General features: G+C 39.7%; 1 protein-coding gene across 1 annotated transcript; it reads right to left on the bottom strand.

The window, feature by feature from the left end:
- Positions 1-1,729: 1,729 nt before the first annotated feature.
- On the bottom strand, positions 1,730-26,241 carry sgpp1b (sphingosine-1-phosphate phosphatase 1b). Its single transcript, XM_085441416.1, has 3 exons — positions 25,072-26,241; positions 12,284-12,373; positions 1,730-3,267 (listed from the first exon to the last, which is right to left on the bottom strand). Exons 1-3 carry the CDS (start codon positions 25,906-25,908, stop codon positions 2,716-2,718), a joined length of 1,479 nt encoding a protein of 492 aa, XP_085297542.1. The 5' UTR covers positions 25,909-26,241; the 3' UTR covers positions 1,730-2,715.
- Positions 26,242-26,319: the final 78 nt, after the last annotated feature.

The raw sequence follows: 26,319 nt of genomic DNA, 5'->3' as shown, positions 1-26,319 counted from the left end.
TGACTGAATCTTACTTGCATTAGCTAACAGGTGCTAATGTAAGTAAAGCATCTATTCATTATAACGGTCACTCGTCATAGTGTTTACCGACCAACTGCAAGACGACAAATCAAAGGGAACTACTGATTGGACTGCATTGAGGACCAGCTCCACCTTCATTATTTTTGCCTGGCTCGGAGGGGGAACAGTGCATTCTGGGAACAGTGCATTTATTTTAGCAGAGTACCGTACACAAAACTAACATAAATAAATCAGCTTGGCAAAAAAAAAAGAAGAAGAAAAAGAAATTAAGACTAAAGAAATGTGTGTCAATGGCAGCATCCCTTAAATGTGCCTTTAAGCAAGGCACACACAGCTTAGAAACAGGAAGCAGGCATCTGGGCTCCTGGCCTCAGTCTTTATACTCAGGTTCAGGTTAGAGTGGTCGAAGGAAGCTTTGTTAATCAACTAATTAACCAATTAATCACTAGTTGTGGTGTGGAGGAGTTCGGGTAAGAGTCCGAGTGGAAGCTTTTTTTTTTATTGCAAATGTAAAATGCTTTTTAACAAGTTTAACATCACCAGAGTCTTACGATGATAGATTCTGCTCTGACATCTTACCAAGCTACATTTGAATCAAATAGTTCTTTCACAATGGAAATAGAAAAAAACAAAACGCAGCAAAACCTCAAAAATCCTTGTAAAACACAACAGATGTGCTTTTGGGGAGACAATAATGTGACGGATGGAAGTGATAACCTGATGGTAAACAGCTGATAGCAAACATGTATGCACAGTATTACAGGATCAGTAATACTGTACTTTGCATCTTCTTCTCCATGTTATACAACAACTCTGCTTCTTTTTAGTGTCTCAGTGCAAAAGTTGACATGTTTTGGCTTCTGTCACATGTGTAGCTGTTCCATCATGTTATCACCTCCCCAGAAGCATATCTTTTGTGATTTTCTTTGTTTACTTCCATTGCATTTTGTTCAACTTCTGTTGTGTTTTGTGTGCTTTCTGGATTGTTTTTCTATTTGCTGGCGTTTTCTTATGTTGCAGTGCATTTGACTTCTCAGGGCAACCATGTGTTTGATTACTTTTGTCAAAGGCATTTAAAAAGTTCACGTTCACGCCGCTTTTCTGGAGCAATTGTGTCTTCAAAATTTGAAGACAAAATTTTCCTACATTTATAGAATCAAGTATCAAATTCATGCATGATAAAACAGTGAATAATGTTGCACTTGTAGTCGAATACTTTCTAATATTTTTAGAACGCGCCTGTTATGCACAAAAAAGTTGTCAATGGAGTTCCAATTTTAGAAACATGAGAAAACTTCCCTCCGGACGGTTTATCTCCACCACCTCCTCCCACCTGACATCAGCAAAAGAACCTCAGCTAAGAACAGGAAGTGGATGTGAGCTGACATCTCTAATAGGAAGCAAGTTTACAGTGTTTAAAAATAAAATTTAAAAAAAAAAACCAGGCTGAGCTGAGTGCTCCAGTCATTCTTAGAGAACAAAATAAAACCATTAAAACCCTCTCTGTACATTTCCCAAACAAAGCGATGCATTCTCCTTTCCTTTTGCATCGTACAGTATGTGCCTGGTATTTCTTTTTTCTCCCATCGGGTTGCAGGAATAGCAGTCAAACTCAGAACTCAAATAGTGGGGAAAGCCCTTTAAGAAAACACAATCTAACCTCCTGAAAAAACAATGTGGCTGAATTCTCAGACATCAGAGACATAACAACAAATCAAAAACTTTAATCAAACTGGTTTCCTCTCCACAGGCAGGGGGTTCAGAGGTTAAAGACTAAATGTTCCTCCGATCCAGTAGAGGAACACAGGAATCATAAAATGAAAGGTCTCTTATTGCTTTAAGAATTGAGACAAAGGAGAGTATAATCAAACAGAAACATTAAGAGGCTACTAGACAAAGAACCACACAAAGTTTCAACAGTGACACTGAACTCAAACTACAACATTCTTTAAACTAGTTAAACTAAGCACTTAATTTACAACCCAAACTCATTCTGCCATTGATCCATCTGGACATCCGACTAAAAGAAGACTTTCTATTTTATTTATTTATTCATCATGTGCCTGGATATCGTTGGCTTTCAGACTGTTAGTGAGACTTACTAAGTCTTTTTATTTTCAACATTTTCTGTCAGGCGTTTGAAGATTTATTATTCACTTGAGTTGTTGGAATAATTTAAGTTTTCCTAAAAAAATACTTCTGTGGTTCTTTGCCTGAGCTCTTAATAACAACTTCAGTCATAACAATGCAAATACTAACGCACATCATCTATTAGTGGTCATGACCTGCATTTTTAGTCTTCTAGAGGCCACTGTTGAAATGCTTTTTTGAATTTGAGGAGTGACTTTCCAGCTCTGAGAGTGTCAAAGCATTATCTGACTGGATTTTACTCTTAAATAAATCTAAAGAACAAAGAGATATCGCTAGTGAACTGTTAACAGTCTAAGCCCATTTTCCATTGCTCAGGATTCACCCGTCTTTAAAAGTAACCTGAGACAACAAAAACAAAAAATCTGATAAAAACTCTGCATCCAGATCAGCAATTAGGCTTTAATGTACCTTCATCAGTCCCAAACCCAGCAACCTCCAGCTAGGGATTAGGCTGTGGATGAAAACAAGCAGCAAAACTGATCTGATGACAGCATTTAGATTTTTACTTCACTTTGACTGGCCACACAGTCAAGTAAGATCCAATCAGGAGAGCTGCATGTAGCTGAAGAGCAGCGGGACCAGGAAGATCACGTTGAAGCCCACTGTCCCGTAGACGATGTAGCGGTAAGGCAGCTCCACCTCCATGTGCTGCCGGGCCTTCCTCAGGTCATCAGTGGGCACTCTGAACGCTCTGCACACCAGTGGGATGGTGATGGCCTTCATCAGCGCCCGCGTGGCCAACAGCACCAGCACTCCCACAACGAGCCGCAACATTACAACAGCCACCAGGCTGGGGCTAAGTGCGGGCATGCTGAGGGGAAGCTGGTCTGGTGTCAAGTCGGGCATCAGGCCCAGGTGGTAGTTGACATGGGAAGCCAAGGCAATGCCGGCACCAGTGCCCAGGATCTGAGCGGTGTCACCACGAGAGGTGCTCCAGGTGTCCAGGGTGAAGGAGAAGAGGCCCAGGCCCAGGTGGAGGGAGATGATGATGATTGGAGCGTAGCGGCAGGTCAAATTGAAGCCATCGATCAGGTCCAGTATCGGCAGGAAGAAGCACAGGATGAGGATGCTGTACAGAAACCCAGCGATGACGTCCTGAAGGAAATACAAAGACAGAAACTGTAAACAAAACAGCACAGCTGAGACTGTCATTGACATGTGTTTCACATGTGTGCAGATGAAAGCAACTATGTTGTGAATTTGGACTGAAACAAAGTGTATGATGTCAGAGGGTGGAGAAGTCTGAAAAGGGGACTGTAAATATCAACCATGTTCTAGTATCCTTCTTGGTAGGTTCTTCTTCCACAAACACCTAGGAGAATACAAGCTCAATTCCAATAAAGTTGGGACAGAAATGTTTTCTCTCAGCCAAAGTTCATTTAAAATGGACTGAGGAAAAGTGGAAAACTGGTCTGTGGTCGATGACAAAAGAAGAGAAAGCCCATGCGCTTTGTTATTAGCGCTCAGTTCCAAAGCCTTCTCTGATTGTATGGGCCTGTTCAGCGAACACAAATTTCCCTCTTGGCTAGAAAACATGATTTATACTGATCATGCATTCTGTGAATAAATGCTGAAACAACACAAGCAGCAGATTAAAATTTTAAACCTGCACAAGCTGATTCAGCAGCAAAATCCCTTTACCAGATAAGGGGTGCTATTATTAGGATATTTATTGGAGCATTTCCTTCAGATGGGAACAAGGAAGTGGATCAGCATTGACAGGAAACAGGAAAACGGGAAGATCTACATGCTGACGAACTCTGGACTCAAACACAAAGGTCACAGCTATTTATTTACTGATCTCTGGAGTAAACTGACAGTTGGCTTCTTGCCTCCTCTAAACCTTTCAAATCTCTGACTTCACCCCAGCTCCTGCTCAACGTCTCCAAGCTGTTTCTGAAATAAGTGACTCCTTGTATCTGGATGGCATTCTGTGATCAGTCTACTACCAATCTAAGAATCCTTACTACCCGACATGGTTCCCACATCACACTGACAGAATCAAAACCCTGACTTGACTTGACAGACATTCATCTGCAACACTGTACCCATATTAAATTAATTCACAATTAAACCTTATTTCTAGATAACGTGTTGTTCCACCAACAAACTTTACAAAAATGACATGAAACACAAATTTTACCTAAGCCGGATCTGTTCCCACGCCTCTGAGACACTGAAGCCTTATTCTTGCATGTTCTTATGTCTCTCTTTTGTTGTAAGAGAGACATGTATCTGGCTGTGTGTGTATGCTGATATAATGCTCAGTGTTCGCAACTGTTTGAATGTTGGGGAGGAAAAGTAACATTTCCTGAAGCACCACAGGGCAGACGGCAACTTAAGCAGCTCTTCAAGTTGAATGTCGGCCTGTGTGTGCGGCTACACTTTGGTTATGGGTTGGGGGAAAATAACATTTGTAATTTTCTGTGCATTTTCTGGAGTTGATTTTGACGCACTAAACTAGAACTGATAATATGCAACAGTAAAACGACATTTTTTTGTGTTGTCCGAGATTAATTATATAACCGATGTGGAAGGATCGAGGTGTGATCTTTGAATGTGGTTTTAAATGGTGATCCTGCATTACATAGTAGGAGAGGTCTTTCGAGCCTGATCACAGTTGGCGCTCGTAGGGAAAAAAATTAAGCAAAGGCTTGCGTGCGATGAATGGAGTTCCGACAAAGAAAAAAAAACTGGTTACACTGGCAGCAGAAGCCTCTTTTGTTTGATTCATCCTCCAGCTGCTACGGGTGTAGCAAAAGAAGTAACGGTAGAGGAACTAAAGCTTATGTTTCAGTTCGCGTTATCACCCTGCAGGATGCGTATGGCAAACTTGACACAGTACCCGAGTTTATTCAATTATGCACACTTATGGCATGTAATGAATAATCCTAATCAGATCACACTGGTTTGCAGAGTGTATATTGAACACTGCCATCAGTGGTACTTATTTTTCTCCTTTAATGTATGTTATACATTAGCATACTGTGGCTTACACGTTTGCTATCATTATGCTATTCACGAGGTCTAGTAGTAATCACGTATCTTAAACATTACAAGAATGAAAAATGGGAATCCCTCAAGTCCATTTCTGCTGACAGGCTCAGATTTCCTGGCCATTTACGCACATGCCTACAGCGAAGAGACTCCATTGGGTACGTTGCTATAACGTGAGTGCACACACTGTAAATTAACACCTTATTATTCCTCATCTTGCTAAGCTGGGTGTGTACACTATTTACTTTTGTGATTAGTGTCTGCTTTCCCTGGAAGGAGAAATCAATGATAGCCACTGTAACTTTACACCAGTTTCCATCCACCAGCCAGACACTGGAACATTGCAGCCATCTCTGGCAGGGTCAGCCCACTCGAATGGCCGCACTGGAAGGAAACTGAGGTCCTGTTAGAGTTTAAGTATCTATTTGGCTGCTTAAGTACATGTTGTGGTACGTGTAAGCCCTGAGCTAACAGTCAGTTAGTACCCCGTGCTGAGCCACGAGCGCCAGAGCCGCAGAGCTGGCGTCAGATGGATTGTAGCCCAGCAACAACTTGTGTCCCAGCAGTTCCACTTTTGACAGATGGTTCACTATAAGGACACATTTTGCTGTGTGACCATATCAAAATGAGTCAACAGTGAGATAACCAAATGACCTCTGAGAAGGTAACTGGTGCCAGTGCCATCCCACCTTCTCTCTTAATAGCACACACGGTGAGAGGCTGGAAGCTTTCAGCCATCTGTAATTTTCTCCTCCACTGACACCAATGTGCTGCCTGAACTAAAATTGTCCAAAAAAAGGGTGTGCCCTTAATGAACAACACACTGCATGTCATTCAGTAGATGCCTTAATCTTTACAACAAAATAAAAGAGCATTAAATTGTCAGAATGGGTGGCCTAAATGTTGAAAGAACCATTAAGAACTCTCTCTGTAAAACACAACCACATGTGCCTACTGCCTGTTCACTAAATTACTGCAAATGATGTACAAGTTCAATTCACGCATCAGTAACAAGTACATGATGTAAATTAACAGCTGCAGCATTATTTCTTAATCAGTGCAACTAAAGAGAATTCCCAATAGTACGCATTACTTTCTTGTTTCATTATTAGGCTTTAAAAAATATCACAAAGTTAGTCACTGACATTGTGATTTTCTTTTTTGAATTTTAAAATACTCAATGCCGGTTTAGCTACACGTCTTTGCTCTCTCTCTGCCCACTTTCCTGTCCATCTTCACTGCATCTGTCCACTAAAGGCAAAAAATAATAATCATTTAAATTTTGAGAGAAGACACAGGGAAGCAGCTGGAGGGAAATAACAGGATGTGGGCACATACACAGTTGATCGGTATGTTTCTAAGTTTACTAAAAATAAAGTTAGTGGAGTTACATCAGACTACTGGGCATACCAACATATTAAAAGCCTCAAAATCCTATAAATAATGTGATTTGTAAGATAGCAGAAGCATAATAATAATAAAAAAATATTGCATTTAAATATCAAAACATTACAGGGAGCTAGAAATGGCATACAGTTCTCACGAACTAGTAAACAGTTTGCAGAACACACCATGATTATCAGGGGCAGAACAGCTTTTTGTCTGCAAGCTCTTCCTGTTCAACAAAGGAGGGGGGAAGCAGTTTGATTAGGCGTGATGATTTCCAGATCTCTTTAAGTGCCCTGCAGGCCTGGCACAGCAGACCGATAATAGCTCACCAAGTATTCAAGCTCCAGTCCCTGATTCCCAACAGTGATGTGGAGCCTTCAGCCGTCGGGCTAAGTCACAAGGAGGAAATGAGCTCTGTGCCTGTGCACCAGCAGCTCGAGCATTCTCAAGAAGGTTCACGTCTTTTCTCTTGACCTGAATGTTGTGTTTCTGAGGTCACTGTTTTTCAGGCGAGTCACACCTTAAAGTTCACACCCATTTTTTCCCCGTAATCCAATCAAATCTGAATAGACAGACATGACGCACACATGTTCAGAGTCACACCAGTTTTCAATTTTCAGGGGTATCTGTACCACTGAGAAGAAACCAACTTATGTAGAAAGATGCTCTTCAGAATTTTATAAGCTGGCTAAATGAGACTGTCTCTACAGCTAAACATTAAATAACTCCCACTTTACTAAAATAGAGGGGCTTATACTGTAGCACAAGTGACAGCATAAATGTTTCTTGTTTATATTCCTCAAAGCATTATGGTTGTTAATTGCTCAAATAAAGAAAAATCATGTTCTTACATACAGACCAAAACTTTATTTTTTATTGAATATATTTTTATTGAAGGCTAAAAGAGTCTTAAAGAATCGTTGTTATCATGGAATAAAAAGAAAACCAAATAAAAAGACTGAAAAAAAAATACCGGTATCATATTTGTCCAATTCTTGTTTTCAAACAACAGGCTTGAAATTCAAAACTGGTTCAACCCTATGTAATAAAACCTCCTGTACAAAATGATGTCACCTCTAAGCTCAATGGTTTTTGAGCTCTAGGACTTTGGTGTGATAATCAAGGGATTTTTTTTTAAACTGTGACAAAATCACTACACACACAAGTTAAACATAAATATGGCCAAGTCAAACATTATCACTGACTCAGAGAGAAAGTTACAAGTGACAGGGTCTTTATGTGTTCTCTCAGGCTGTGCACAGCCTGCTGCGCTCTCATTTGCTGAACAGAGCAGAAGGAGAGAGATCTGCGAGTGGAGTGGGACAGCAGGACCCCCATTTACAAGGCAGTGCTGTCCATAAATATTTCAGGAGGCAATTCTTAGAAAAATCTAATTAAATCACAAAATGTAGCGGTCTGCATGCTGGAAATGAGGTGAACTGAAGCGTAATAATCCATAAGGATGTGGTTCTATATTAAAATAAGAACACCCAAACCCCAGAACTTCAAATCAATACAACAAAAGCATGACTTACTGAGCAAACAAATATTCTTACTTTTCAACTTCTCAAAATCTGAAATCCATACCCAATACTGCAAAAGTACTGTTGATATAAAATAAAAAAAATCAATGTGACTACTACACCACACATGGCTTTATTTCAAGCTTTGTGTGAAATGGTGAAAAGCATGTGCACACCTTTCACAGATTATATGATAATGTCATTAGAAGTTGCACTGGCTGACCTGGCTAAATGTCACACAGTGCAAGTATGACATAGTTCAACTGAGGAGTTAAAATACAGATGGTGTGTCTTTATGATGTCATGGACCGCTGTACAAAGACATGGTTTCTTAAGGCTTACTTAAGGGGGAATTGGTTATTTTAAGGGACAATTAAGATCTTATAGATAAACTGACATCATTGCTTAAAGTCAACCCAGACCTGGTGTGTACTGCAACAGTTGCTATGGTTACAGACTTTTTTTTTTTTAACATATCCATGGTGAGACAGTGAGGAGAGCCAGCAGGAGTTTCTGGCTTGCTCACAAATACTTCTTAATCAAGAACAGTAAGCGGTCACGCTGCAAGAACGATGAGGACTTTAATATGAGAGACAGACAAATACATGCCATTTAAAGTATTTCACATAGTTTTCATACAAAACAATGTTAAAGCATCAAGGCCCGAGCGCCTGACTGCATAATTAGTGAATGTGCCACAGCTTGTGCTGATCAGCCCTCCCTGAAGTACTCTGTGCCACCTCTTTTGCTGCAGCTGAGCAAAACCCACACCCCACTAACCCAGCATTTACTGTTATTTCTTGTTGATAAGCTGACTAAGTCTTATTGATCTCACAAGCAAAAAATATATTACTGTTTAAAGGTGCATTTTAATGTGAAGGAGTCTAGCTTTAATTTATGAGCTATTTTTTACCCATTTATTCTTAATATAGGGCCACTGGTCCTTTATTTATGTAGGCAAAATGACAAATTTGTCTCACAGGGCTACTGAGAGAAATTTAGTACGTGGATATCAATGTAATACAGGAAAACAGCAGATTCTTTTGCTTTGGAAATCACAAAAACTCCTCTGTTTAACAGTTTCATGTGATCTTTTGAGAACTCATTAAGTAATGTGGGACCCATGAGGGAGTGTTTTTCCTTGTCTTTATTTAAATGAATGCTCACTATTTTGACAAATCACATATAAACGTTGAATCAGTCCTGGATGTTTTTCTTTTAATTTTTTTTTTTTTTTTAATGACAGCTTTTTTCTTGAAAAACTCTAATAAGCTCCTTGGGGCATAACTGCTGCTCCTCAAGCAGCTGTGATTTTGAAGGCTGATTGTTGTCGCTCTGCTTAAATGTCAGGATCAATCGTCTCAGCACGCTCATTTCGACTGAACTGTAATCTGACTGACTGCTAAATTAATCATCTTAAACACCTTTCTAGGTCAGCTCTTGTCTATTTGTGGAGAAAACTGGACCTTTTTGTTTGACATGCAGCAGAGATATGAAACCATGTGAGCAGGCAGATGTGCATGTGGTTTTCACAGCGATACCACCTGTGGGCACTCACAGAAAGCTCTTAAAGGTCTCTGATGTGGAATTACTTTCTGAGTTTGTTTGGGAAGATGGTCAGCGTGCTGTAATGTCTGCTGGTCTCACACCACCATCCATCACTGATACAGTCATGACCACGGAGAATGTTCCCTCTGCAACAGACAGCCCAACCCCACAAGTGCACCAAGACTGACATCGTTTACCAGTGAGATTCACCCCCGTACAGACTACCAGACATCTGACCAAAACATCTGTGGTGACTCTTGAGGATTTTTTCACCACAGAAGTATTGATGTGTTTCTTAAAAATAAATCCATGAAAACATCTGGCATTCAAGCCGAGTCTGACTTCTTAAGCCAGGGTTCATGATTTTCTAATATATATGTATGAACTGCAAAAGGAACTTGATTCAGACTGACTCAGGATTGAATTCTATACCAGTCAGCACATACTGCTGGAGCTACAAGTAAGTATCTCCAGCTGGTTGATTTCATTTCCCCCCCATCTCTTGCAACCTATAGGACTTTGAGAAAACTTCTAATGCTGTAGGGAACCTGAGGTATACACACCTCTGTGGTGATAGATTTGTTATGACTGTACTCCGTTAACGTGAGAGCAGATAAAAGAAGCAGGGGCAAGTTTTTGCAGGCAAAAACATCAAGTGTTCCACTACTAATTCTCGCTGATGGTATATACAGGCCTAAGCATGCTCATGACAGAATCACTGGTCCAGGTTAGCTGAAAGGCATGGTTAGTACAGGTAGGCTCTAAACCAGGGAGTGGATAAGGGACCACATGAAAAACTGGGACTGTTGATAAGCTGAACTTAAATCTGCACAATATTAATTTTGTCTGGTGTTGAAGTTGGCTCCTTTGCCATCTTTGTTGCCTGACTCTTGACCTTTAAATCTATCTACTCCACCAGTGTGCTGATTCATGTGGCACCTTGGCAGAATTGAGCAGACAGTTAATCATGAGTGGGACTAACACTGTTGTCAAATTGTGTGCCAGTGCCAAGGAGCAGTAATAACAAACAGAAAATGAGAGAATGAGAAGTGAAATAATAACAGCAATAGCGACAACATCTACTGGCCTGCATTTTTAATATTGCGGTGTGTTTCACTTCCTCACTGTATTTGGTTAGTTTGGAAGCAGTGTCAGACTGAAGATTCAACAATGCAAGGAGTTGACAACGATGTCTGATATGAAACAACCATTACTGTTCATTTGATGACTTATTGTGAACATCACAGTTTGGTATATGTGAGGAGATGCACTTCCATAACTATGAACTCCACAAACAGCACAGAACTGCAGTGGTTCACCTACCTTCTTGTTGTTACCTTTAGCTGCCTTCTCAACATTTTAACACAGGAAAGCTACTGTTTGGACTAAAGTTCAGAATACACCTCCTGCTTAACATCAACAGCTCGAGAGGTTTCCTGTTCCTGAGCCTAGCTGTTAATCACAGTATAAAACAAAGACATTTTCAAGTTCCCATCCACTCAAAATCATGTTTCCATTATTGTTCCTTCCCTTGCAGTTGGACTGATGTATGTGCAGTGAACCTGTTCTCCTCTTTTCTAAGCTCACCTTAGATCTGAGGTTAACACAGGAACAAAAAAGCAGGATTTTGAAATGTCACTAGTCCATCCTCCAAGTGTGACATTTAAATATTTATTGGTCCCAAAAGTTTTAAAAAGAGAAAGAAAACAGCATACCTTTTTGTTAAAGTGCACAGAGACTTGAACAACCACTATTACACAATGACAACTAAAAGTGAACTAGAACAGACAACTTGTTAAATGGTAACTTATTAAAAAAATAAAACAATTACACATATCTTTCTTGTCTTAAAAACATATTCTTCTTTGTTTTTATTGCCAAATGGGAGTGCGTCATACACTACTATCCCAAAGGAGCAATAACACAGTCAATTATTTGCCAGCCGTTGCTGAATTGCTGAACCGGTAAATGGTCTGTGGTGCTGTCAGACTAGTGATCACTGTACAAACATATAAAATATAAACAAATAAATGCATCCAAAGCCAAAAACTACAACAGCCTTTAAAAAGTGTTGAAATACATTTTCTTTCTCAATAAAGATCCTCTGGTAAATGACGCTAGCATATCACAACTATGGACAGCTGTCTGAGAGAGGGTTGACCCTTTGAAGAAAGGTCAGATTGTTGGTAGTAAAAGTTAAACAATATTGCTGTGTGAAAGGCCTACCCTTCACAGGTTCTTATATTAAAAACGAATTGACACCAAACTACTTTAGCTTGGTAAACAGCACCAAAAACGTAAGACAGAAAGTGCTGGAGTTCTTACTCTAAAAGGTAAGAACTCATTACTTCTTCAAAAAATAATGTATTACTTTACTTATTTACTCCTCTTAGTTACTTACTTACTCCTTCATTATACTCCTCATAACCATACATTTGCATTACTCTGCAAGCATGCCCTGAGATGACGACTTCTCACAGTTAACAGTTAACCTTAACTACGTGCCCACACACTGGTACAAATCACTACTGTTGCTGTTCGTCCAACAGACCTGCTATGATGTTTAAAAACACAAGATGATATTAAACATGTCCTTCGTTTGGCAAGACTACAAGTCTGTGTTTGTGTGTGTGTAAGACATCGATCACACTCACCAGCACCGAATGCATTCCCATGTAGATTCGGCTGGAACAAACCAGCAGACACCAGCAGAGAGCCAAGATGAATCCCAGTGTGGATGGGTACTGTGGAGGTGAAAGGAAAAAAGTTTAAAGACATCTAAAAAGCCTAAAAAAACTGAATTTATGATGGTGAAACACAGAAGCAAATAAATCTTCACATATACATACATATACATGTTTAATATTTTTACTTTACAATAACAACTAATTATGCATGACACAATGTTTAAGGCATGTAGTGCAAAATACAAATAAAAAAAACAAAGTGTATTCTGAACTGCACTGCGTGAGCATGCTTTGCTTTACATCAAAAAGTGCACTACTGTATCTGTCAGTGAGTCACTGTATCAAAGCTAACCTATCAAATTTGTGTTTATTGTTCTGTATTTGCATGTCAACAAAAGAACTCATGTCGTGGGAGCAGAATTTCATCCAGAACTTGTTCAGTTTGCAGCTTATAATGAGCCTTAAAATGTTTCTGTGATGTAGTGGATATGATTATCTGCTAATGTGTACCAGACTCAAATGTCCTCATAAATGTTTCAGTAATTTTGCCACTTCCTTATCAGATGCTCCTGGCCTGCAGCATTGAGAGGAGGGAGCCAAGGCGTGTTTACTTGTATAACACCTTTGAACAACACAAAATAACAGCCTTATGTAAGGCATAAAATATAAAAGAAACACATAGAAATTTGAATACAGATGAATAGGATTTGAAAAAAGGAAAAGAAAAAAAATACCTAATGGCAACTACCAACTAGCTAAAGTATCTATCGGACATTTAAAAAATATATATATAGATATATATTTATGTTTAAGCAATTTGAATGTCAACGAAGTTTATGGTACAATCTTGGTTGCCTACCATAAAGATGTAATTATGTCCAAAGTCAAAGGGCTGTTTTCTGTTGTTCCACCTGAATCAGCATTGAGGTATCGCTTGCTAATTTTAATTTCCGGAAGTTATGTTTGTAGGTGCAGTTCTATGTACATCACTAAATTTCTATTAATTTACTAATAAATACCAATTCAGTACATTTATATTCCAGTATGTACTTATTTGTAATACAAAGTTAGGAAAGCACTGTTTAAGTTGGGCCTTATGGTACCTTGCAGAGAAAAGAATGATTACAAGTCTTTCCTCGCAGTGAGGCATCCAGCTTTTTCATTTGATGCTGGTTTTGGGTCAGTATTTGGTATTAGAAGTTACCCGAAGCCTAACTGGATCAGAGCATCCACAGATTCAGCATGCAGAAAGACTGAGAAAAGACACAATGAGTGACAGTTTGACTGGAAGAGAAGGCAGAGGATACAGTGAGCTGCTGAGGTTTGCACACTTGCTAAAAACCTTTTGCGTTGCTTGCTGTGGATACTCTGAGTTCAGATGGCTCATATTTCCTCTCTCAGAACAGAATTACAGTACTAATCCCACAACATCACAGCATCTCCCAGCACTGTGGCCTTCAGGGGAAAATGAATCATGAGAGCTACCTGATGGTGCTTGGTGAAGGCTGATTAAACAGAGATAAGATACTGATTTATGGGGTGACACACTTGACACCAATTTCCAGTGAATAATCCTGTGATACTGCAAACAGTTGCTCACTGCAGATGAGGCAGAAACCTTACTAAATATACAGCTATGAGACAGCTGGCTTAAACACATTCTAACAAACCTGAAAGAGCTTTTATCAGGGTTTTGTTGCATTTCTTGGGCTTTTTTTTTTAATGACTGGCACCAGTGTGAAATTCTGGGTCATGGCACGTAACAGAGACTGATAGTAAAAATACATTTTACTCCAATTTTCTCCATTTAAAATTTATGGAACCAACTGTTTTTGTAATAAAAGATATGATTTGTTCCTAAAAGTGTAGCTACTGCAGACAAACCACAGCTAACCACAGCAGCACCTTTATTCAAACGTATGCTCTCACTGCAAAGTAGGGCTGCCACAAACGATTATTTTGATAGTCGACTAGTCACCGATTATTTTTGCGATTAGTCGACTAATCAGATCATCATCCATTGGAGGTACAGCGTACAGCTTATTGCACCAGCAGCATCTGGTCTTATATAACTATCATTAGCTTACAGCTTGAAGTGTTTGTGCTAACTAAAAATAAAGACAAGATGGCAGTTTATTAATTTTTAATGAAATTTGCAGATTGTTTCGGTGAAGTTTAATAAACTCCTTGCTTTCTAAAATATAACAGGACACCGGAGTATATTCTCCAGCGTCTCACACTTCTGATAATCAGCTGTCTGCTTGACAGTTTTAGCTGTGCAAAAACTATAACTTTAATCTCAGCCAAACCGATTTACTCAGGAACAAATAAAATACTAAAGAAAGCCAAACAATAACATTTTTACGTTATCTAAGTGACTTATATATATGTTTAACCTGACTAGCGAAAGACGGCAGTGGGTTTGAAAACGATTTGCCGGGAGTCCGGTGTTCTCACGGCTCTAGTTAGCCTTGCCCCCGCCTAGCTAACGAGCTAGTGGGTAACAGACGTCTCCGAAAACGTCGGAGCGCTTTTGAAAATACGTGGTGTCTTGATAAACTGAGCAGATATTTGAGGTTTACACAGCTACATTCTCGCCTGAAAATATGTTAAATGTTTATTTTGTGACCCAGAAAGAATAATAAGAGTAAAGTTAAAACTAACTAGCTGCCGCCATTGTTGACAGCTGCGCTGGGCTGCGCTATGAATTCTGGGACACAGCTTCTTCTTCTTCGGGGTTTAACGGCAGCTGGCATCCTTGTACATGCAGTGCTGCCATCTTCTGTTTCAGTCCGTTATTACACTCTTAAATCCTACTACTCATTCCTGCGTCCTTTGTGATCTTACAAAGCTTCAAACGATGCGTCGACTATTAAATTAGTCGTCGACGATTTTAATAGTCGACATAATCGTGACTAGTCGACTAATCGTGGCAGCCCTACTGCAAAGTATCATATGCATATATTTGTGTATATAATTGCGGTTCATCCCTATCTTTAGTGGGGTTTTTAATTTCCACGTAGGCTGTCAGAGGGCACAAGTTACTGTGTTTTTGATTATTTTTCATGACAACAGTATACTAACTAAACTTAAAGGCTAACCCTGCACACTAGAGATCAGTGGGTTTAAAATGAACCAAATGGCACACTAAAGCAAACCTTCTACTCACACTTGATTTGCAACAGCTTTGTGGTTTTTGCCTATTTATCACACTTAATTGTAGTATTAACTTCAACTGATTTGATCATAAACTGACAGTAGATTCTTACTGCTCCTTCATGCACCAAAGCTGCAAAGAACTGACTTTGACTGTCTACAGATCTGGTTCCCATCTTTAAAGCAAATATTTAAATGGCAACAAGACTCAAGTTCATTGCACACTGTCACAATAATTTTGGATGTGTTCTGGTTTCCAAACACTGTTTTCTTTAGTGTTAACGGTGCACTGCTGCTGATACTCTATGCAGTAAGCAAAATGTAACTGAACTGAATAGCCATAGGTGGCAACATTGGTGACAATATCTCATCCAGCTTCAAATCAGAGCTGGACTAATGCCAATCTACTAATCCAGTATTTGGATGGATATTAGTCCAGTTCTGACTTGAGAAATACTACATCAGTAGATCCATAATTGTCAACATGCTACATTAGGATGCAGAACATTATACATTATAAACATATCAAAAACACCAAACACCTGCCTAACAGACACTGGAATTATATTTTAGCCATCCACATTCAGAGTGAGCAGTAGGCATCTTTCTTGAGGACAAAGTACAATATTGCACCAGAAAGGCGACTCTTTAAAGCATATCCTACATTTAGCAAGACTCCCGCGAGACTCTTCTACAGGTGTCTTTTTAACCAGTGAGTTTTCAATTATAAACTCTAAGACCTTTTTCAAGAATGGGGTCAGCGGAGAGGGAGGTTCTGGTTGAAAAATAAAGCGCCTTTATGTGTGTGGATTAGCTGTGAAGCCAAGTCAGATGCAGGAGCCTGACACACAGATTGACACTGAGACTGAGAAAAATCAGCTGAACTTCATGAGGGGGGCGGGGGCTGTGAGGACACCATCAAACACCGTTCTCTGGCTGCCCGTAAACACAAAACGTGTCTCTGGTTCATGTCTGCATATCCACTCTGGCCTCGTGTCTGTGACCACAGCAGTGGTGTGGCGGTTGCCTCATGTAAAGCTTTATGGACATGGTGAGCTTTCTTCTGTGGGTTGTGGTTCCCTGCACACTGCTTGCTGAGCCTCAGTGCTGAGTTTTCTCAGTATTCTCCCACATGACATATACTGTAAATATATAGGTCTAAACACACACACACACACACACACACACACACACACACACACACACACACACACACACACACACACATCCAAAACACACAGTTTCCAAGGTGTGCTGTGTTTGACTTAGAATAGTGCCAAGATGTAAACTGAACTGAGTGGAGGCTATGCACAAACCAAAGTTGTGAATGACATTCTCATGTTTGAACTATAACACCGCACTGTAGGACAGCCCTGACCTGATTAGTGATAATACGATTTATAGTGTTTAGTGTGGTTGCTAGAAACTGCAGCTTGAAACATTTGCAGTTCAAAGTGTCAACCAGAAAAACAAAGGCTTTAACAATGTGAGCTGCTGATCTGTTAAAGGAGATTTGGAATCTTTTGAAAGAAACTATTGTTTTAGTTGCTCCCTTTTCATTTCTGACATATCAGACATAGTCCACGCTCAACTGATTACCTGATTTAGGAGCATCTATTTAACATATTTACATGACACATTTCTGAGGTGATGTCAGTCAGTAAAGGCACTTATACTCAAGTAGTTGCTAGATACTCTGAAAACCATACCTTTGGGTAACGCACTTTTGGGTTGAATACGATCCAAATAACATTTCAGAGATGGACAATGTCGAAGCGCAGGGTTCAGGTTAATATTGGAGAGAAAGACCTACAAGCTGGAAAAGGCTCGGCCACACCTTTGTATAAGCATAAACAATAAAAAAATGGACAGACTCACTGATAGGGAAAACATTAAACAGTAATAAACAAAGAAACAGTTACAGGCACTCCTCACTTTTATTATCAGTCAATCTTCCAATTCACTAAATCATAAACTCTTTCATCTATAAAATGATTCTCTCCTTTACTCCATTATTCATTTCATAAAAAACACTAAAACTAGTGAAAAGGCCCTTCTGCATTTTAAAGTTATGCGTTCTCATCAGAGTAAAAGAAAAGAATATTTCATCAATTTATCAGCCGTTTACCAACATAATTACAGTTTAATCAACTACATTGGGCAACTAAGCATCATCTAAAGCCTGAAGACTTCCAACTTACATTTATAGTCTCACTGGACACTTTGTTCCACACACCTGTTCAGCTGATTTTTAAATGCAAAAATCAAATTAGCCAATCACATTTCTACAACTCACTGCATCTAGGAACACAAACATGGTCAAGACAACCTGCTGAACCTGATCAGAAGGGGGAAGAAATGGCCTGTATTTATATAGCGCTTTACTAGTCCCTAAGGACCCCAAAGTGCTTTACATATCCAGTCATCCACCCATTCGCAGCAGATGGCTGCCCCTCCCTGAGCCTGGTTCTGCCGGAGGTTTCTTCCTGTTAAAAGGGAGTTTTTCCTTCCCACTGTCGCCAAAGTGCTTGCTCATAGGGGGTCATATGATTGTTGGGTTTTTCTCTGTATCTATGAAGCGCCTTGAGGCGACTTTTGTTGTGATTTGGCGCTATATAAATAAAATTGAATTGAATTGAATTCACACACATTCACACACAAGAAAGGTGATTTAAGTGATTTTGAACAATGGCATAGTTGTTGGTGCCAGATGGCCTGGTGTGATCTGCAGACATCAACCGCCGCTTGGGTTTAGAGAACAGTCGAGAGTGCTTCAACTGATAAGAAGGATTGTGTCATTATAAGGAGTCATAATGACAGCATCAATATAAAGACTCACAAATGTCAGAAAACTACTGGAGAGAGATTGCAGAAACTATCAGGAATTGATGTAAGTGAAAGTAGTAGAAAAACACAAGGGACAAATATGTTTATGTTATGTGTCCCAGTTGAAAAAGCCTACAAGTCTTTCTCTTCATGCGTTTCTTCTTCCTCTCATCAGGAGTAGTGCTGTTTTGTTTTCGTTTGTGCCACACAGAAGGCCCCACAATCGATGAATCAGCACTATCAATCATATCATAATATATTTACGTGGCCAGTGAGCCCAGTATCAATTCTTACACCAAGTTTAAACAATTATAGTTCAAACCTGGTGATCATAATAAAATAATAAATACTTTTAATAAATAAATAAATGTATTATTTTATAATAAAAACATTATTATAAAAAAATAATAATTTTCAAAAAGATCATTGATACAGTTTATTAATTTCATTTGGTGAATAGCATTCCTTGTTTGATTTGTTTATTCCCTGACTTCCTGTCATTTTCCAAAAAGTGCAAAACAGCTTGTAAAGCTCAAGCTGCAGTTAGGAAATGCTATACTGTTAAACTCATTCATGCTGGCAGGAAAAGCTGCAATGCTCCCACCTTATGTTCCTGCTTGAAGACGGAAGTCTCACACAAAGCCTGTTGTTTGTGTTCTGAATCAACTGGACAACATCACAAAACTTGCTAACAGCCATTCACTAACTTCTGTAGTATATGCAGCACTCTTTTTCCACGGCTAATATTATAGCCTATTACAAATTCCACCATCAAACTACTTTGTTTCCCTCTTTAGCCTTCTATATACCCTTCAGTCATCCTCCTCCTTGCACTTTACTGTATTAATCCCCTCTCCGTGTCTCTAAACACTTCAGGGCTTTCTCTGTTTCGTGCCCTCTAGTCTAATTTTACTTAATCTCCTCTCATTCACTAGCTAATCTTTTCTCTTCTTCCTCGGCTCAACCTCATTCTCTTCTCTTCTCAAACTGCTTCTGTCCATTTCTTTCTTCAACTCCTTCAACTTTAATCTACAGTATCTTCCATAGCCCGACATCTGACTCGAGTTACTGTCTGAGCAGGAGGAGGGTGTCGGGATGGGAGGACTGAACGGCTGCGGTCCATCTAAATCCAAACATTCCTGCTCTGCTCAGACAAGTCGATCAGGGAAGCAGAAGGAAACTTCACAGAGAGGCTAGCAGCAAAGAACAACTGGAGGGATGCATGGGATAATGGTATTAACAACAACTCTGAATTGCAGAAACAAGCTATAAACCTTTGGGGCTTATTTTCCATAGTTTCTTTTTCCTTTTTAAACAGATTTCTGTAAAGTGATGACACCACCAAACGTCAGAGACAAGCCGATGCTCTTAATGAATCACAAGTCACACTACACAACAGGGGAAATTACAGTAGCTGATTAGCTGGAAAATGACAAGATCTGTCTATATTAAGCTAGATTTTCTTGCTGTGTGATTAAGCGCCTGAAAATGTAACCAGATTTTTTTGTGGCTAAAATAGCAAAACTAACATGGCCAGACAGCTGGTGCCACCAGATGTCAAAACATCTAAAAGATGACAGCTTTGGACTTCACTTGACGTTCTGTAACACACACCAGACACACGACACAAACATTAGTGTGAAAAAATTCTTCTTCATACACCAACTGAGAACCAGCTTGCATAATTTTCAGAAATTTACAAGCCTGGAAAATTTCAGTGTTCGGCCTTTTAAACCCCCAGTTAAGGGAACACTGAGGAGAAAACAAATACATGAATCTGATTCAAAAAGTGAGACAGAGGTCAACATCTTATCTGGTGTTGCACACACGCGAGTCAGCGGTTTGTATTGTTTGATGCTGAATAGAGTTTGGCTTGTTCAGAGCGTGTAGTGTGAAAGAAGTTTTTCAAACTTCTTACACGTTTCAAATTTAGGCTGTCAAACACAAAGAGAGCTGTAGTGACAATAAAGATAAAAGCAGAGTCCCAGACACTAAATCAGTCTTATCTCAGTTGTTCACTGGAAGGTCAAGGGGCCAGCTCTCCTGCTCCGGCTCAGACAGAGAGGCTGAGTGTACTAACTCTGCTGTGATTTCAACCTCAAAAGACAGCAATCCCAATCCCACCTATTTCACTTTACAAATCTTCACATTTCTCTCTGTAAATGACCCACACCACAGAATATACTGTCCAAGGTTTGTGGTTAATGATTATTTTCATTATCAGTTAGGCTGCTGATTATTTTCTCAATTATTTCATCTATAAAATGTCAGCAAAAAGTTTTTCAGGTCACATCTTCAGATTTTTTAACCTACAGTCCAAACCAAAACTTTCAGTTTAGCGTCACATATGACAAAGAAAATCCTCACTGACCACAGCCAGAGTAGGATTTAGTGACGAGTCCGTGCAGAGCAGTTCCCTTGAGCAATACTGCCTTAGACATGCAGTTAAATGTAGATAAGCAGTCCTGCAATCAGCAAGAACCACTTCAGATAAATGTACTTCATCCTGTCATTTCACCTTGGTAAATATAGTGTGCAGCAGAGCTAATGGTGAGAGTTTTTCATATACACTGGTATTTTTGTTTATATTAATAAAACAGAAGAGCTCATCTTTGTAACATGTAGATAACCACTGTCAGCAAAAAACAGCTCTCGGTAATCAAAAAGCAGGCTATGCAAATCAACCTATCATATCCTGTTCACTGGAATAGGCAGATGTCTTTAGCAAGAACCACTTCAGATAAATGTACTTCATCCTGTCATTTCACCTTTATGTCCTATGTTAATAGTTAATCATTTGAGAACAACAACAACTAGTATACTTATAGAAAATCAGCAGCAGCTATAGATATATCATTCAGAGATTAATCAGCTGTTCAAAGGATTCTTTAGTCTTGTTTTGTTGATTGGCTCATTAGATAATTGCTCAGTGGTAATTGCACTTGACTTTCAGGTTACACTTTTTCATATTTATCGGAGAACCATAAAAAAAGTTTAAAAAAGTAGAAATTAGAAAAGTTTCTGTCGCTAACAAAAATGCCTGCTAAAATCTTGTCGAGTGTCTTTTCTCTTTTTTTTAAATGAATCAAACAGTCGTCCCACAGCTTGTCGAGCATGTTCCTCACTGTGTGGATGCACAGTAAGACAACAGAAGTGGACTCACAGACTGAGGTTTTGTTTTGTTTTTTTACAGACTGGACAGAATGTGGTGTTGTTCCTCCAGGCTGAATAGGAGGAGATGAAGGAAACAATAACAGAAATGGCTTGTTAAAACAGAATTTCAGCATTAATGTTATTCGAATGATTTTGGAGCATTTTAAAATGTTTTTAAAATTTTAACAATGCCAAAAAACAGAAAGCTGAATATGGGCTTTCAGCTAATTATCATCAGTTGTGTAACTACTGATCTGCATAACTGATGCTGCTGACAAGGGACTTACATTATCACGTTACCTTTTGCCAACTTCCTCACTTTTGCAATAATCATTTAAGCATTAAAACGATTATTCCAAAGTCACAGAATTGTTAAAAGACTATTAACAGTCACAGAATTTCCCAAAATCCAAGATGGGCAATTCTAAAACATTAGCTGCTTATTTTATCCAACCAGCAGAGTAATATCAGAGAAAATTAACAAATATCACGTCATCAAAACTGGTAATGGGCTTTCTGGGCTTTCTTTTTAGCTGTGTTTGGAGTGTTCTCCTCCATAGGGCAGTCAATTGTAGTCAGGCTTTCAGTCTTTGCTGTAACTATAGCAAGCATGATTTCATGCAGTAAATTACCCAGTCAAGAGTCAGCTTTTGTCTTCATGCAGCTTCCATAGTCACCCCACAGCTGCTGTCACTATATCCACTGACCCAACAGCTCATTAATTGTTAATGATGGCACTTCAGAAGACTGACTTCAGAGGGCAAAGTCTCAGTGACATTGTAGAAAAGACTGCCACGTGGTCAAATGGGTTGCGAATAGCAAAAGGGTGCATGGTCAGGTGATTACATGGAGGATCATAGGTCTGACATCAAATTACAGACATGTATAAAATAAGGACATAGCTCCCAGGTCTAGAAAGTGAAGCTAATGGCAAATAGGGCTGCTCAATTAATCGAATTTTAATCACGATTATGATCTGGGCTTTCAACGATCATTAAAAATGACTGAGCCGATTATTAGCCCCTCCCTCATGCTTTACTCTCGCGCTGCTCCATGTGGCAAATCAAGCGCACTGCTCTGCATTTCGAACACGCGTCACAACAATTAAGAGGACCCGAGGGAAGCTCGGAAAGCTAAGCAGAAGTTATTTGGAGAGGAGTGGACTGCCGTTGGTTGAAAAGAGAGGTAAAAAAAAAAACTTAAGTGGTGTGGAAACATTATGGGTTCGCGGAGTCAGACGTGGATCAAGTAGACACAGTGTGTAAACTTTGCTATGGTGTCGTAGCTGCACCACAGAGCAACACTGCAAAGTTCACATTTTTCATTTATTTCTTATATTGCAAACATTTGCACTGTTATCAGTATTTGCACACTATTTTATATTATTTTTTAAAGTCATTATTCAATACATTGTTATTGTTAAACCTTTAAAGCCGGTCAGAGCAGCATGCTCGTTTTGTGTAACTATTTTTAAATCCCTGTAGAACCTGAACGCTAAGCTAGCACAATCAATTTTTTTCCATATGAAACCAGAGGAGTTGTACTTACTTCTTATGCCATCAGCTTGTCCTCGGTCACGGTTTCCTTCCACATATAGCTTTGCAAAAATTGCATAAAAAGAGCTTGCAGGAACAAAAACATAATATTCCAGAAACACGCTTTGCCGATCCGATCAGCTGTTCTTAACACTTCCCACATTGAAAAAGACATCAACGTGAACTATCGCAAGTGACGTCATTTTTGCGGAAAATTTAGTTTTTTACTTGTAGGCCTTAGAACTCGAATTGCACTGCTGGAAATAGTTTATTTTGATGCACATGCACATTCTTTGCAAATTTGCATCATAGGATTGTTTTTTTGTTTTTCCTGCAGTATATAAAAATTGCTGTATCTCCAAAAATAAAACTATGAAGACACTCAAAATAAATTTCCTGTTGTTGTAAACTATTTTTTGCAACTTTTTTGTATTTAAAGTTTTGAGGGATAAACCTCTTAAATTTCTCCAAGTAGAAATATATGTAAAAACAAAAACGATTTTCAATTTTTTTGTAGTTTATTGCACTTTTTTGCAATTAATGTAGTTACTATGGACTTAATGCAGACACATTATTAAAATATGGGCTATAACAGTTGTATTGATGTATAGCAACTTGAAATGCTCCCACAAATGGCACTACAGCATGTAAAAAAATAATATAAGCTCTGGCGGACGAAATAAATATCGTCAAATAATCGTGATCTCAATTTCAGTGAAAATAATCGTGATTATCATTTTTGCCATAATCGAGCAGCCCTAATGGCAAAGTGCCTTCAACATGCATTCAATGTGTTAGACAGGTGGGGGCTTTGTGGTAGTAAAAAGAAATCTGATTGAACAGAAATCTATGGGGAGATGGCTTTCAACGCTCATGATCTAGACCTTTAGTAAACATATTCTTGATGTGTTTATGAGCTCCACTGCTAGTTTTAGTTCTTACGGAGTACAATATTATGTCCATTTTGACAATTATGGTGCCCATTCGAGTCAAAAGGAACTAAGCGCTGTATACTTTAGGGTACGCCTATCTTATAATTGATAATTTGCTAAAATATGAGCATGCTGCGTCTCAGTTTCAGCTGAATTGCTGGTTTTGCAGGTTAAACTTAACTGTGGACAATTTTCACTATTTCCTAAACTTGGACCCAACTAATGGAATAAATCCACAAATTTGGGCTCATTACATACACATCGGTATTTGTACGTATGTGGTAAAAAACAAAATGCCAGCGGGAGTATCTGAAGCTCTGCTATTTTGCCATGATCTCACAACTTAGAATATGATATGATCCAGTGTCTTCATTGTAAATTCTTAGTTTGTGAAACACTTTGCTGCTTTAAATACTACATAAATCCATTTTCTTCTGCTTATCCATGTTTATCCGATCCCTGCTGAGGCAACAGGCAGGGTACACCCTGGATAGTTTGGCAGTTTGTCACAGGGCTAACACAGAGAGACAAAAGATACAACCCCACTGCCTGCATGTGTTTGGACTGTGGGAGGAACTGGGAGTTTCTGGAGGGAAAGCAAGTAATTAATAATAGTTTAGATTTGAGTAAAGCTGTTGCACTGTAGTGCAAATAAAAATATATTAATAAACAGTATATAAAAAATTTGAATGTATATAATTAAAAAAATTAAATGTTGGTAATCAAGTAATAAGCAGATATGTTGTATAATTTAACAAAAGCTACAGAAATGAAATTGTTTTTTCATCTTCTTTTGACACAAAACTCCTTTTAATAAAATATTAGATATATTATGCCTGTAAAGAGTCGTGTCTGCAGCTGGTGTGCGTGCAGTTTCCACGGTTGCAACAGAGTACATTAAATGAGGGGTGAAGATTCGATTTTACCCACGTGGCAGAGTTTCTGTCACTCCACCTGCGTTTCCTGTGCTCTCAAATGAACCCTAACGATTTCACTTGCGTATAAGGAAAATATGCTGTCAAAATATTATAAAATATGACAAAGCCAACTTCCTTCGTCTTTTTCACTGAAATTAAGAGGAAGTGGCTCCAAACAACTTCTCTTATATCCAACGGCGTGACATCCAGTTTGTGTGTGTGAAAAGGGACTTTACCTCCCAACGGCCGTAGGTCATGAAGTACAGGGCGAAGGGGATGGCTGTGCCGGACATGGCGTGCGTGGACGGCATGCTGTACTCGGAGTTGTAAAACACCTCCACTTTGACCACAGGCGGTGAGGCCGGTCGGGACCAGCCGAGCACATCCTTGGTACACTGTCCCAGGTACATGACCCAGACCCACACCATGATCAGTCGCCTGCTGACGAAGGCTTCCACGTTCCACGTTATGAATGGGAAGAAAGTGATGTAGAAAGTCTCGTTTCCCAGCTCGGTTCCGAAAGTGAAGAGATAGTACAAGAAGCGGTTGTCGATCAGGAACTCCTGCCCGCCGTCGCCCGTTAGAGAATTCTTGCGGAGTGGCTTTACCTTGCTGCTTCCTGGGGGACCCAAGACTCCTCCGACCTGGCTCTCCTCACAATTGGCTGCCCGGGATAAATCTTGCGCGGACCCGCTGCGGACGCCCGGTCCCGCGAGGCTGCTGCCCACACCAACCCTCTCTCCCCCGGCGGTCGCCGCAGACACCGCTGTCCCGTTCTGTGACGGGGTTTCACCTTCATCTTTAAAATTTTTAGCAACGTTAGAGTCCGCAATCCTTCTCCGAAGCTTCGCTGACGCCGTTTGCATTTTCTCTCCTTCCCCAGCTCCCACATTGGACAAGTTTTCTCCGGCGACGCGATGATGACAAGCGCCGTTGTTGTGCGAGTGAGCCCGGTCCGCTACCTTGCTGCTGCTGGTGGTCGTAAACGTGCCCCGTACCCCGCAAATGTTCTGAAAGCGGGCGACAAGGTGAGGATCCTGGAGGCAGTGGCATAGCTCTTTCATTTTCTCCATGTTTTAATTCCCTCTGACGACTCCGAAGTAGCCGAAGAAACGCGTACTCCGTTACTTTCTCCGAACTGTGGATGCTAGCTCCCGGCTAACGTTAGCGAGCTGACCCGTACATTATGGCAGAGCGGCACTCAAAGGTGAACCCTTGAAGCATTTGCAAACGGTAGAAAAATATGACAACAACTTGAGTCGTTTTAAAATAAGAAATTCCGTTTTCAGTTGAACCGTATCGGATATAAAGAACCGGAGGGCTCCTGCCGTTTGTCTGAGCCTGGATGCGATAAACGTTCCGCTATGTGCAACTGTCAGATACAGGAGAGGTCCGTGGAACGCGCCTTCCCCGTTGCCTTCAGGTGCTGCATGAAATGTCACAATTCTTTCCCCAGTCAACTTCAGAACGTACAGAGATTTAGG

Source organism: Copadichromis virginalis, linkage group LG19 (genome assembly GCF_057382275.1).
Source record: "Copadichromis virginalis isolate Kocher_CV1m ecotype Utaka linkage group LG19, C_Virginalis_male_GT1.1, whole genome shotgun sequence".
Classification (NCBI taxonomy): Eukaryota; Metazoa; Chordata; class Actinopteri; order Cichliformes; family Cichlidae; genus Copadichromis; species Copadichromis virginalis.
The sequence above is the reverse complement of the archived record's forward strand: the minus strand, read 5'-3'. Positions and strand labels throughout refer to the sequence as shown.

What these genes read in the sequence shown, in the direction of transcription:
- sgpp1b (XM_085441416.1), bottom strand. Translation starts at nt 25,908, where the DNA reads ATGGAGAAAATGAAAGAGCTATGCCACTGCCTCCAGGATCCTCACCTT. An exon ending in TGACCTACGGCCGTTGGGAG is followed by an intron (nt 12,374 to 25,071) that starts GTAAAGTCCCTT and finishes TCACCTCCACAG; the next exon opens with TACCCATCCACACTGGGATT. An exon ending in TGGGAATGCATTCGGTGCTG is followed by an intron (nt 3,268 to 12,283) that starts GTGAGTGTGATC and finishes TATTTCCTTCAG; the next exon opens with GACGTCATCGCTGGGTTTCT.